Source organism: Sphaeramia orbicularis, chromosome 13, assembly GCF_902148855.1.
Source record: "Sphaeramia orbicularis chromosome 13, fSphaOr1.1, whole genome shotgun sequence".
In the NCBI taxonomy this organism is placed as follows: domain Eukaryota; kingdom Metazoa; phylum Chordata; class Actinopteri; order Kurtiformes; family Apogonidae; genus Sphaeramia; species Sphaeramia orbicularis.
Window position 1 is genome coordinate 32,110,540 of NC_043969.1, and position 12,625 is coordinate 32,123,164.

A 12,625-nucleotide genomic window follows, 5' to 3' on the forward strand; every position below is an offset into this window, starting at 1 on the left:
TGAATGAATGTAGTTGGTGGCTGGTAGTGTTGCTCCAAACAGCGATTTGGCTGCATTTGTGTAGTGTGTGAGTGCACGAGTGTGTGAGCATTTGCATCTCAGTGTGTGCATACATGCCACATTGCATTTACCAATATTCAACAGAATGTTGTGAAGGCGTGAAGAGCAAAGGACCAGCGGGTACAGATGTGCCTGCAAGTGTAAGCAAGTGGAATTAACACCTACTAGACTTCCATTAAGTCTGTTAATTAAAATAGGTATTAAACATCTGTGGATAGAGCCGTCATCAGCCATCCACAGGCTTCACAGTCTCTTTAAATCCCACCCTTGAAATAAAGAAGTTTTATTTACCTGCACACTCCCCACCCATCTCCCCCTTTATTCTGTACATGCTCCATATGGCGCTGCTTGTTTAGTGGAGTTATTTTTAGACCCACTGATACTTCAACCCTAGAAACACTGCTGTCACTCACACTCTCTACTCTTTCTTATGTTCAACTTCCTGCTGATTTGCTTGCTTGCTTTTATATGTGTTTGTGTGTGAAATCAATGCAGCCCACAACAGCCTCCAGGTTGATGTTAGAGACCTCTGTCAGTTTTCCATACAAAAATATTGTTTGTCTTTTAGCATTTTACTATTTTCACTTTCTACTTCAGACCATTTTGTCATTTGTCAAGTACAAATTGTGAGAAATCGACTGGGCCTCCTCACTGACCAACGACTCCTACTCACAGAACAGCCATAAAACTGCACTTACACACACAAATACCAATAATGCTACAAACCTACTGGTCTGTTTGACTCTGACACATCTTGGCACTTGTATACCAGTCTTCTACTACATGTCTGGACTCCATATTTCACCTGCGTTGTGTGCCATCATTTTGCCATGGCCAGGATGCCATGAAAAATATAAAGCAGTTCAGTCTCTTGAAGTAGTCAGCCTGACAGAAGCGTGATCAAATGGTAATTAATGTGCAGGAAATGGTGACACAATTGAAAAGCGGTGACAGTTTATAGTTTTGCAGCACATACTGTGCAGACACGCAAAGCACAATTAAGCAAATCAAACATGGAAAACAAAAAAACAAATGCAAATCACAGCAGCAACAGCTTGGGTGTTGTAATTTGGGCCTGTGATCATTTTACAGTATACTGGATTACAATATCCAATCTGAAATCTTCAATCCCACATAGAAAGATGGTGAATAAATAAGTGAGCATACATGAGGACTTTCCAGGAAAGGCCCCAGACTCATTATTAGAAATAGATCCCTGGTAATTTCTAAATTTGTCTAGAAGTTATGATGCTCCAGCTCCAGCAAGTCACAGGCACGTACAAGCTTGTGAGTGTGTGAAAAATCTCTGTGTTTGCCGAAATGTTTCCGTGCCTCTGTATTTCTCAGAGACCTCAGCATTGTCATTGTTCTCTTCCATTTTCCTTTCATTCACCATAAGAATAGTCAGGCCACCTTATGAGCCAATATTGCCTGCAGCGAGACTGTAAAATGAGACAAAATCTATAACATTCTGCAGCATGCTGTTAAAAAAAAAAGAAAAAAGAAAGAAACAAATATCAGCAGAGGAGGCAAAAGTGTGGCAGGTCACAACTATTGGTAGAGCTGAGAGTTTACTGTTCAGTCAGAAACAATGGCAATAATCTATACCGTTAAAAAATCAGTTAATCAGGAGATTTTGGTTTGTGCAATTATTGCTGTATTTTCTATAATTTATGAATATATATTAGCTTTTGTGCATCAGTTTCATCCTTATTTTTTTCATTAACCTTAATTCAATCAGGAAAAAGGCTCATTGAGATTAAAAATCTCTTTTGCAAGAGTCACTAAAGACACTAAAAACATACATAAAACACATAGTAAAACTCAGTACTAAAACCATTCATAGAAACACTATGGTAATAACATATGTATAAAACAATAATTAAAATGAATCATTGAACCACCAATATCACAATGTTTAAATCGGGGGTGTTAAACATACAGCCCACCAAAACTGGCCTGGAAAAGGGTCCAGTTAAGCCCATAAGAAGAATTTTCAAAGTGCAAAAATTACACTGAAGATATTTACGGTCAAGGGTGTTCAACTCATTTTAGTTCAGGGGCCATATTCAGCCCAATTTTCTGACCAGTAAAGTAATAGCATAAAAATCTAGAAATAATGACAACTCCCAATTGTTATCTTTGTTTTAATGTGAAAATTGCAAAAGTAAAATTACACTTTGAAAATGCTTCCATTTACAAACTGTAATTTCACCAAAAAATGCAAACAACCTATGAACAAACTGAAATTTCTTAAGAAAAAGAAGTGCAATTTTAACAGTTTTATGCCTGTTACTAAATGCTTTGTGCATTAGTAGATCCACTGTGATCTGTGAGTTGTAATGCACATGTGTAAATGACAAAATGAGGCATAACATTGTTCTTGACAAATTTCAGGCTGTATGTGGCAGTTCAGGTTATTCACATGTTCTTGTGAAATCATAGTTGTAATTATAAACACAACACGGTGGTGCAGTGGTTAGCGCTCGTGCCTCACAGCAAGAAGGTCCTGGGTTCAATTCCAACACCAGTCGACGGGGATGGGACCTTTCTGCGTGGAGTTTGTATGTTCTCCCTGTGTCTGCGTGGGTTCTCTCCGGGTACTCCGGCTTCCTCCCACCATCCAAAGACATGCACTGATAGGTTAATTGGTTAATCTAAATTGCCCATAGGTGTGAATGTGAGAGTGATTGTTTGTCTCTATATGTCAGCCCTGCGATGAACTGGTGACATGTCCAGGGTGTACCCCACCTTCGCCCATAAGTAGCTGGGATAGGCTCCAAGCGACCCCCGTGACCCTAGTGAGGATAAAGCGGGTTCAGATAATGAATGAATGAATGAATTATAAACATGTTCATAATATACTTAAAAATGGAGTTGTCAATATTTATAAGTTATTATATTATTATTTTACTTGTCCAGACACTTGAGATCATATTGGGTTGAATATGGCACCTGAACTAAAATGAGTTTGACACCCTTGATTTAAATCATTTTATTTGAACAAAACATAACATACTGTACTCACACTGTTCTGTAGTTGTACCGCATAATAGACACACATGCACATATTGTCGGCCAGGTTTTATTCAGTAATTCATTTAATACACGTACATTGTTTAGTCATTATTAACCACTATTTGCACGAACATGAACATAAACACCTTTTGAGTGTGGATTGAATTCAAATGTTATTTGTGTCCAGCCAATACCAGAGGCAAAAACAGCATGGCCCTTATCAGAGCTTTTAGAGAGACACAGGAAATTGAGTTTGTCCAGTCTAATGATGGGCAGAGTCACGCAGCCCTACAGATGAACCATTTCCCTCCTATTAGTAGAGATGTGTTATTCATGAGGGCAAATCCAGTGTGAACTATGTTTCATTGATATTCTACACAGACACTTCTCATTGTCTGTCAAGGGACCCCAAGCTATTCTCTTTCATTCATTTATTTATCTATTTTCATTTTTTTTTAACCCCTACAGAAAAAACGCAAACTTGGTGAGGGGTCGCAGGGGCAAATGTGATATTTCCTGTTAAAAGCTATCAATAGCATCCATCGTCAGTAACTAGCAGGCAAGAAAAGGGGGAGAGGGAAGCTTTGAGGTGAAAGACTTGATGAGAGTGTTAATTCACAGCCCAAACCAGAAATAACTGTGCCTCTTCCTTTCCAAAAACACATTATCTCTCTTTCAGAGCCTCGCCTTTATTCTGCCAAATTCCAATAGGCCGCATTGGCATATATGAGCTCTGTTGTGTCCAAAGCTATTTATAAAATACAATTTGAAGTGAATGGCGTATTGTGTGAGCATACAATGCAGTTATGACACATTAATTTCTTACATTTTCATTTAAGAAGAGCATTCCCCTACTACACACAATGCCTATTTATTCCTCTGCGCTGAAAGCCAGACTTCCTATTCAAAGCTCTGTAAACAAAAGTCATTCAGCCTTTTATGTCTGTCATAGAAACGTGATCTGCTCATCCCGCACCTACACTAATACTTCGGAATGTACGCCTCAGTGTATCCATACAGTATGTATCATATGTGTGGTGTGTGCATAAATGTAAACATGACAGTGTGTCTGCCGTTGTCACTAATTACTTTTGTAATACAGTTGAAATGAGTGACTGAGCATGTGAGAAAGTTTCCATTTCCCAGCTGCATAATAGAGCACATATGCCCTCTGCATCACTGAAAACAGAGGAATGGGTGGAGCTCACACTCGTCACTCCATCTGCATGCAGGAGAGAATGAATCATTTCAGCATCTGACGAACATCAACATCATAATTTCCCATCTTCTACTGCATCATCTAGGATGAAGACACAAGTGTTTTTCCAAAGGCAAAAAAAGACAAGATGTCATGTTTTTTCTCTGCAAATGAAAATAGCTGTTTAAAAAAAAAAAAGAAGAAGCTATAGGTGGTAAAAAAATCTATTACTTTGTCAGTGAGGCAGTGCATCCGTATCTGTCCAACATAATTAGTAGATCACTGATTCAAACTGTCTCACTATATGCAGCATCCACATTCTTTTTCCCTTGCTTTCCTTTCATATCATGCTTATCATTGCCTGTCTCTGCCGCTCGGATCATTTTATTCTTAGAAATCTAGTACCTAATTCCACTGGCGACATGCATGAAGTAAGGTTTTAATGGAAATACTTTAAGGCTTCAAATACATAATCATAGGAGTGAGAGGGAGATCACTTTGCTAAATAACAGAATATCTTAGATGAAATCCTTCTAAGTCATATGATTAAAATATGCATTGTTTTTATCCCAAAACAAATGTGAAAGCAAAAGATTAAATCTGTTTTATTTGTGTTTATGAAAATGTCTTGTCTATGGGGTCACAGCCGATACTAAATGACTACAAAGCTGCATCTCAAGTACCGTGTGGCGGCTGCTTAATGCAAATGTTCCTCAAACAGCAGCTGGAAAATGTACTGTGTCTTGTCTCGCTTATTTGTTTGATAAATAAAGAAAACCTTTATTTCCCCAAAGCAGTGCAAAATGTTTTCACCTATTTGCTCAGGCAGGAGGTTGCCATTCTTGATATATCCTCTCAGAAAGCCCAGCAGAGATAAAGTTTGAAATGAAAACAGTTGACAAATAGACAAAATTATTCTCTCTTGTTTGATCATGAAAGGTGTGATACATCCAGGTGCAGTCTATAATGTGGTAAAGCATCCATGTCCTGATTCAGGTCACGACATTAAAATTACAAGTCTGCAGCCTACTGTAGCTCTTTCATGGCATGTCATCGTCAATACAACATTTTCCCTGCACCTCAATCAACCTTTTGACTGTGTTCAGCCGTGAAGAATCACTTGATTTAGTGGGCACATTTCATTGCAGGAGGACACATGCATTTCCATTGTTGCCCAGTGGCAACGCTTAACAAATAGGATTAGAGCCGAGCCCGACAGAGCACACTCCCATTCAGGTGACACACATAAAAGCGCTCTAGCACTGCACCTAGACACAGAGAATTACTGTTAAAGGTCAGTGGAGTCAGACACTGAATGTCAGCTTAGCCACAGTTTGGCGAAAAAATACATGATGGAGAGTAATTCTGCAGCGCCTGAATTCTAGCATAAAACACCCAGGATTACAGGGTGAGTTAAAAGGCAACAGAGGCGTATTGATTGGAGGCAGTGAATCAGTCCTCCTCTATGCTGTGAATAATAAATCGAGTAGAAGACAGCCAGGGGTTGTCAGATGGAACTTTCACAATGTGCTGTGAGTTGTGCTCATTTTAGATGAGACTGTGGATAAGTCACAACTCCCGTCCCAAGGATCTGGGGAATCATGTCACTGATCAGAAAACGCCTCAGAGAAGCTTACTACAAGTTTAAATAAGCATTCCACGCCCCATTTAACAACACAAACGGACTGATCACTGCCTCAACTTGCTATAAAGTAGTGCCAGTGGATTCAGGGAGGGGATTGGACTCTTAATAGCACAGCTCCCCAAGGTGGCAGAATATTGGAAATGGTAATTTCTGAAATAGCTGCCGATGTGTCGAATCAGAAAAATATGTTTTGTGAGGGATCCAATCAGCTACACCGAGGCGTCTTGTGACTCACTGGAGCAGGTGTTTTTGTTTGCCCACTTACAGACCTCTCTTTGTGGATTAGGATAGTAAAATCTGACAGAATGCCCACATGTGTTATGTGTTCTACAGTATAAATCGTACCAGTAAGTAAGATAATGTCACCGCTTTTGAGACAAAGCATAAAATGAATACCAAATGTCATTCCCATTTGGCGGCAGTATTTGAGAATATCTTTTGTAACTGACACCTATATATTTCCTTTAACTTCCCCAAACCTGTCTTCTGCCTACTTGTTCCTTAAAAATTCTTCTATCATTTTAAGTATATTTTACCTTTTCAGATTTTACACTGGATCAAAAAGTACAAAGAACCATTAACCCATAAAGAAACCAGTGCTACTTTTGTGGCAGTTTCCAAATGAGCTTTGCATCAGATCTAACCTTTCTTAAATCATTTATCACCATTTGTTAGAAAATTATCATCTGTATTTTGCAGTTTTTCTGTGAAAATCAGGTATTTTCCTATATTTAATTCTCTGATCATGTAGCTGTTCAGAAAAGGCAAGATTAAAGTTGAAAACTATTAAATCAGAAACAGAGAAAATTGAAGAAAAAGTTACTTTTTCAGCAAAGATATCATTAACTGAACAGAGAAACAAGTGCGTCCATCCACTGTCATTGATCAAACTCCATGGGTTTTACTAGTGAATCAACGTTAGAGAAGATGACAGTGTTTCTATGTTCACTACAGAGCCTCTGGACATCCAAATGGGTCATATCTGATGACCATGAAAAGATGACAAACTCTATTTTACACCAGTTATTTACATGTATTGATAGAATTAATGGATCAACAGGTATTAAACACTTAGATCAGTAGATGCTTTTGATCACCAGTGGCTGTTTGGGTTTTTATGTGTCAACTTAACTTTTCATTTTCTCCCCCATTTCTGTGTTTGTTCATCTATTTGTGGTTTGTGTAAGCTCCACTACCTCTGTCATTCAATTCTCTTCTTCTTCTCTCTCAATCTTCCCTGCAGGCTGTGGGTTGGAGTTCCTGCTGGTTCTCTGTGGGCTCGAGTTTTCCTGGTCCTGCCCTCGTCACTGTATCTGCTACACTGCACCCAGCACCGTCTCCTGCCAAGCCCACAACTTCCTGTCAGTCCCAGAAGGCATTCCTCCTGACAGTGAGCGCATTTTCCTACAGAACAATAAGATCCATCGCTTACTTCGGGGTCACTTCAGCACCAACACGGTCACCCTCTGGATTTACTCCAACAACATCACATACATTGAACCCTCAACCTTCCACGGCTTCACGTTGCTCGAGGAGCTGGATCTTGGAGACAACCGTCATCTGCGCTCTCTGGCTGAGGACACCTTTCATGGACTGAATCGGCTAAATGCGCTACACCTGTACAGATGTGGGCTCAGTTCACTTCCTAACAACATCTTCCAAGGCCTCAGAAACTTGCAGTATCTCTACTTGCAGGTATAATACTAAGCTATAATACTTAAGCTGAATTTCACATCGCAATTTTGTGTGGACACTTAAGAACTTTACCTGAAATACATGGGCTGTGTCTTTTTACACACTTGACAATGATGTGATTGTAGATGATTGTACTGCAGACATTGCCATGTTCAAGAGTAGCCTTTTCCATTTGAATGAATAGAAATGAATGAACAGATTAATTTTATTGTTGCTATAGTATTATTATCAAGATACCACTACCACCACCAGCAATTCCAAGTGATTTTTCAAGTTGATTTTTTTATCATAGTCAGACCATTTTCTCTTCTTTTGTTTAATTGCTGAAGATAGCCTGCCATAACTCCTTATAATTGGCCTGAAAGTCCAAACCATCCAAAAAGCATGTTCAGCAGACCACCTCTTTTTGTCAGGGTTCACCATTTTGGTCCAGATCAAACTGAAAAGTGTAAAAGTCTGGGCCAAATGAGCTAGGTGTGAATGCACAATAAGTCTCTTGAATTTAAACAGACTGTTTGTATATTTAGTGTGTGATAAGCATGTTCTGTTGACTATTGTTTACTTACTGACATTGCAGCAGCACCACATCAGTGTTGCTATGAAAACATTTCATGATATCTAATCTTTTAATTGTGTCCTCTGTATCCTACCTCAGGATAATCATTTGAAGTTCCTGCAGGATGACACCTTTATGGACCTCCACAACTTGAGCCACTTGTTCCTGCATGGAAATCATCTGTGGAGCCTTAACCAGAACACCTTCAGAGGCCTTCGGGCCTTGGATCGTCTGCTTCTGCACCAAAACCAGATTGAATGGGTTGACCGCCTGGCCTTCCATGACTTAAAACGCCTCACTACCCTCTACTTGTTCAACAACTCTCTGATACAGTTATCTGGGCAGTGCCTTGACACGCTGCCTGCCCTGGAATACCTACGCCTAAACGACAACCCCTGGTCATGTGACTGCAAGGCTCTGTCACTGTGGGAATGGTTGAAACGCTTTCGAGGTTCGACATCTGCCGTAGGTTGCCAGGCACCACCTAATATGGTTGGGAAAGATCTCAAGGAGCTTCGCAAAGAGGACTTCCCTAACTGTTCACCAACTGTACCTAATTCAGAGTCCAGAGCCCAGACTAATAATTTATCTGGCACAGTGAACCCATCCATGAATCGTGGTGTGGTGGCTGGCTCTGGAGGGCAGACCCACATAGTGCATCCCTCGAGACCTGGTCGTTCTCGGAACTGCACAAAGCCTCGTAATAGGGTGAGCAAAGGAAAGGGTGACAATGAAGTTCATCACTCAAAAGAGGTCATGGCAGACAAGGAGGATTCCTCCCCAGATTTTACAGATGGGGGAAAACATGATCATACATCACCAGACGGCACCGTCACACGGAGGAAGCACAAGTGCGGTCCCCGGACCACTGTTCGCCCACCCAGTGGGGTACAGCAAGCCAACAACAGGGCATCTTTATCCCAGTCCTCACTATATGTCTACGCCCTCTTGGTGGCCTTGGTAACAACAAACACTGACTATATTCTCCGCTGACCTTCAGAGGGTGCGGCTAATGCTAATCACCGAAACACAGCCCTCAGACTCCTCTCCTGCTCCTGCACTACAAGGCCTGCGTGTCTTTTATGTATGTGTGTGTGAGTTATATGTGCAAATGTTGTGTAGGGAGTGTTGGTGTTCAGACAGAAACAGGCATCAAACATCTACAACAAAAAGACTTGCAGCACAAAACTCAGAGGGACGAAGAACGATGAAAGGTTAATGAAGACCAAGCTCGCACTGCCACTTATACCAGTATGATTTAACCTTCATACATCTCGGTATCATATAAAGTATATTTTTTTCAAGTTCTGTTTGTCACTCAAGTAGAGCTTGGATGACCAACACTTGATAAGACAAGAGCAAAGGAGGAGACAACAGAAGAAGCAAACTTCAAGGTAGCGAGTTTGCTCTGAGACATACGCTCAATCTTAAGTGTTACATATACAGTAACTTTTTTTTTCAGTTCACAGTCTTTAAATTGTTATCAAGAGGTAACAAACTTATTGTCAGTGATCCTGTAAATCTGCGAGTGTCAGCCCTGTCTTACTGTCATCATATTTTCCACATGTACTTTTTCGTTGCATCATTTGCGATTGACAGGACCAAGCAATTGGGTTTAAGTGTTTGTCGTAAACAAAGAGATAAAAGTGTAAGTACGGCAATAAATTGTCATTCATTATCAGACCAGAGAATGTGTCTCTTACTAATGAGAGAAAAAATCTATAGCCACAAATGTTTTAAGGCCATAAACAGAGCAGTCTGTTAGCTTATACACAAAAAATACTATTTTTTAGGTACTGTACCAACTTTCTGCCTATCTAACAGAAACTGTCATTGCTGTTGCATTTCTGCATTGGACTCTACTTCCATCTTCATTCACACCATTTTCCTCCTTCTGTGCAACTGAATAAAAAGCTGCTAATTGTTTCAAGATGACAAGGACTGACATGCGCTATTTTCATTTGCTTGGAAAACAAAGTGTGTCTCTGGGAGATCAAGCTGTGAATATCAAAGAGTCTGTCTATATCTTGTGTCAGATGTTGTTTGTTTGATTTTTATATGACACAAAATGGACCTAGAGATGGATCCCTGCTGCAGGACCAACAGGAGCCTTAGAGGTCAAAGGTCAGGACGGGCTTTCTCAGTTTCCCAATGAGGCTGTGCTGAACTGATCTCCCTTCAGTGTGAGGGCATCACTCCCTCAATGAGAATGTGAGGAACACATTTTTTCCTTAATCATTTAACATCAATGGAACACAAGAGCAAGACTCAAAGGGAAAAAAATGTGTGTGTACCTTAAATGACTTGTGTGATCAATAAAACATTACAAACATTTTGGATGGAGCATGAGAAAATAGGGATCATGCAGAGAGAATTCAGATTACACTGCTTTATTAACTGATGCGGTTATCTGAGGCCGAGACAATCGCTTCTGAAGTGTCAAAGGGATGCCGATTGAGAGACGGACAATTACAGGACATCTTGCTGTACTTTTGGAGCTTTTGTGCCTCCCTTCAACTTACGGATAAGACGGTGTTTGTATCAATGATGTGAACTGTCGTTACAGTGCAGACAAGAGGACTTCTCGCAGTGCTGATATTAATCATTTACTGTATTACTATGAGAAAAACAATATCAGTGACATCAATGATGATAACAGGGTTTTCTCCTCCTCATGTCAAGAGGAGCCTATGATTTTTGATTTTCTGGTGATTTGTTTATTTGCGTAAGTTTTTCATGTTATATTTTTAGAATCTTTCTTTGTTAATGCACAGTTCCTCACCTCTCATTTTCTTGTTCTACTGTATGCCTAGTCATCTTCTTTCTTTGTCATAAATCAGTTGTTTCTGTAAGTTATCATCAGAGAACAACAGTACAAAATGTTTATAAAAAAGATATTAAAATCTATATCTTCTTATGTCTACCATTGCAGTCTGAGTCTTTATTACTGCATTTGCAGTGCAACAAGACAGCAACTCAACATGATGCAACACTTGCAATAACAAATGCATTTTGTAATATACAGCTTCAACACAGCATATTATAAATTACCCTACAGTTGATTATAACATAATGTATACTTATTACAATAAATGGCAAGTGCACTTTTTTATAATGAAAATGCAGTGTATTATGCAATAACCAACCCCAAATTCATGTCTTAGTCTGTCCATACAATATTCTAACAATTACACAACATTATATTTACATAATAGTTGTCATAATAGTTGTTTGTAAAACATGAGCTGAAGTGATCATTTTTCTTAGAAACACAACCAAACTAAAGATCTTGATGTCAATAGCCAACCTGGAAGAAACACCCTTTTTTATGATCATTCTCATTTGATAGGTCTGCGACAAAGGACCCACCGAAAAGCATCATCGCACTCAAAAACTCAGCTAGAGCTGTCGAAAGTGCAACTGAACTGCTTTGGAACAACTATTGCAATATTTAAGAAATTATTACAAAATAGGGGGAAATACCTTATGTATTCAGGCTGCTGCAGATTATTGCAAAGTGTTGTTTCATAATGAATTGAAAATGTGTTACATCTTGTCAAGTTATTAAATAATGTGATGTTTTTACATATTGCATCGTTGCAATATGGAGCCGTGTTGTTTGGGGAAAACAGGCATACAACACCAGCTTTTTCAAGCCTTTTTTTTTTCTATTTAATCTAAATAGAAATTGATTCTGTCAGCAATTTTAGTTTTTTTCCATCCTGTTTTCTTTGCAAACTATCTCCCCTGATCAGGTCCTTCTATCTGGTCTACTCTTTCTGCCTCTACATGCAGTCTGTGTGTACAACGTATTTACAGTGAACACTGTAAACACTGGTGAAGTAAAACCTACTACACATTTTAGCCCATTATACAGGGGTTAACAGTAAAATATGCTCTGGAGCAATAGGAAAAGAGACAGCAGCATGATATACTGCTGTTCAATGAATCCTTTAAAAGCACCAAGGATATTAATGGAAGTGTCACATGGAGTCTGTAGATATTCCAGGCTATTATTATTATTAATGGGCCTTTAGAACATAAATGCTATTTCCTCTTCTCTAAATTCCCCTCACGGTGATAGAAATTGATCCACAAGTAAGTGTTCAATTTAACTTTTTTTCCCCCCAAATTCTGTTAAATGATAAATGAGCACAGAAGGAATGGTTATACGCATGGATGAGGTTACTGTGTAATTATATTTAAATTGATAGAAGGTCTGGCATCTGGTGTTTGACACTCATCTACTCATATCATTACCATGACCTCCCATTTGATCACCCACTTTGTATCTCATCTGACTTTGTGTTTCCCTGTATTTCTGCTTTTTACCTTCCTTCAAAAAGACTCTGAAACCTTCCCTTTTGATTGCAGCACTAGTGACAAAACTGATTAATCTTCACTCGTGCAACTCTTTAAGACCTGTGCAAACATTAAATGAAATTACAAAGCT

General features: G+C 39.3%; 1 protein-coding gene across 1 annotated transcript in view; it reads left to right on the forward strand.

The window, feature by feature from the left end:
* rtn4rl1b (reticulon 4 receptor-like 1b) overlaps positions 1 to 11,093 on the forward strand; it is a 147,422-nt gene extending 136,329 nt beyond the window's left edge. Inside the window, exons 2-3 of the mRNA XM_030152797.1 lie at positions 7,165 to 7,616; positions 8,272 to 11,093. Of these exons, the coding sequence (XP_030008657.1) occupies positions 7,165 to 7,616; positions 8,272 to 9,165 (1,346 nt within the window). The 3' untranslated portion in view covers positions 9,166 to 11,093. The remainder of the gene's footprint in view (positions 1 to 7,164; positions 7,617 to 8,271) is intronic.
* The last annotated feature ends 1,532 nt before the right edge of the window (positions 11,094 to 12,625 follow it).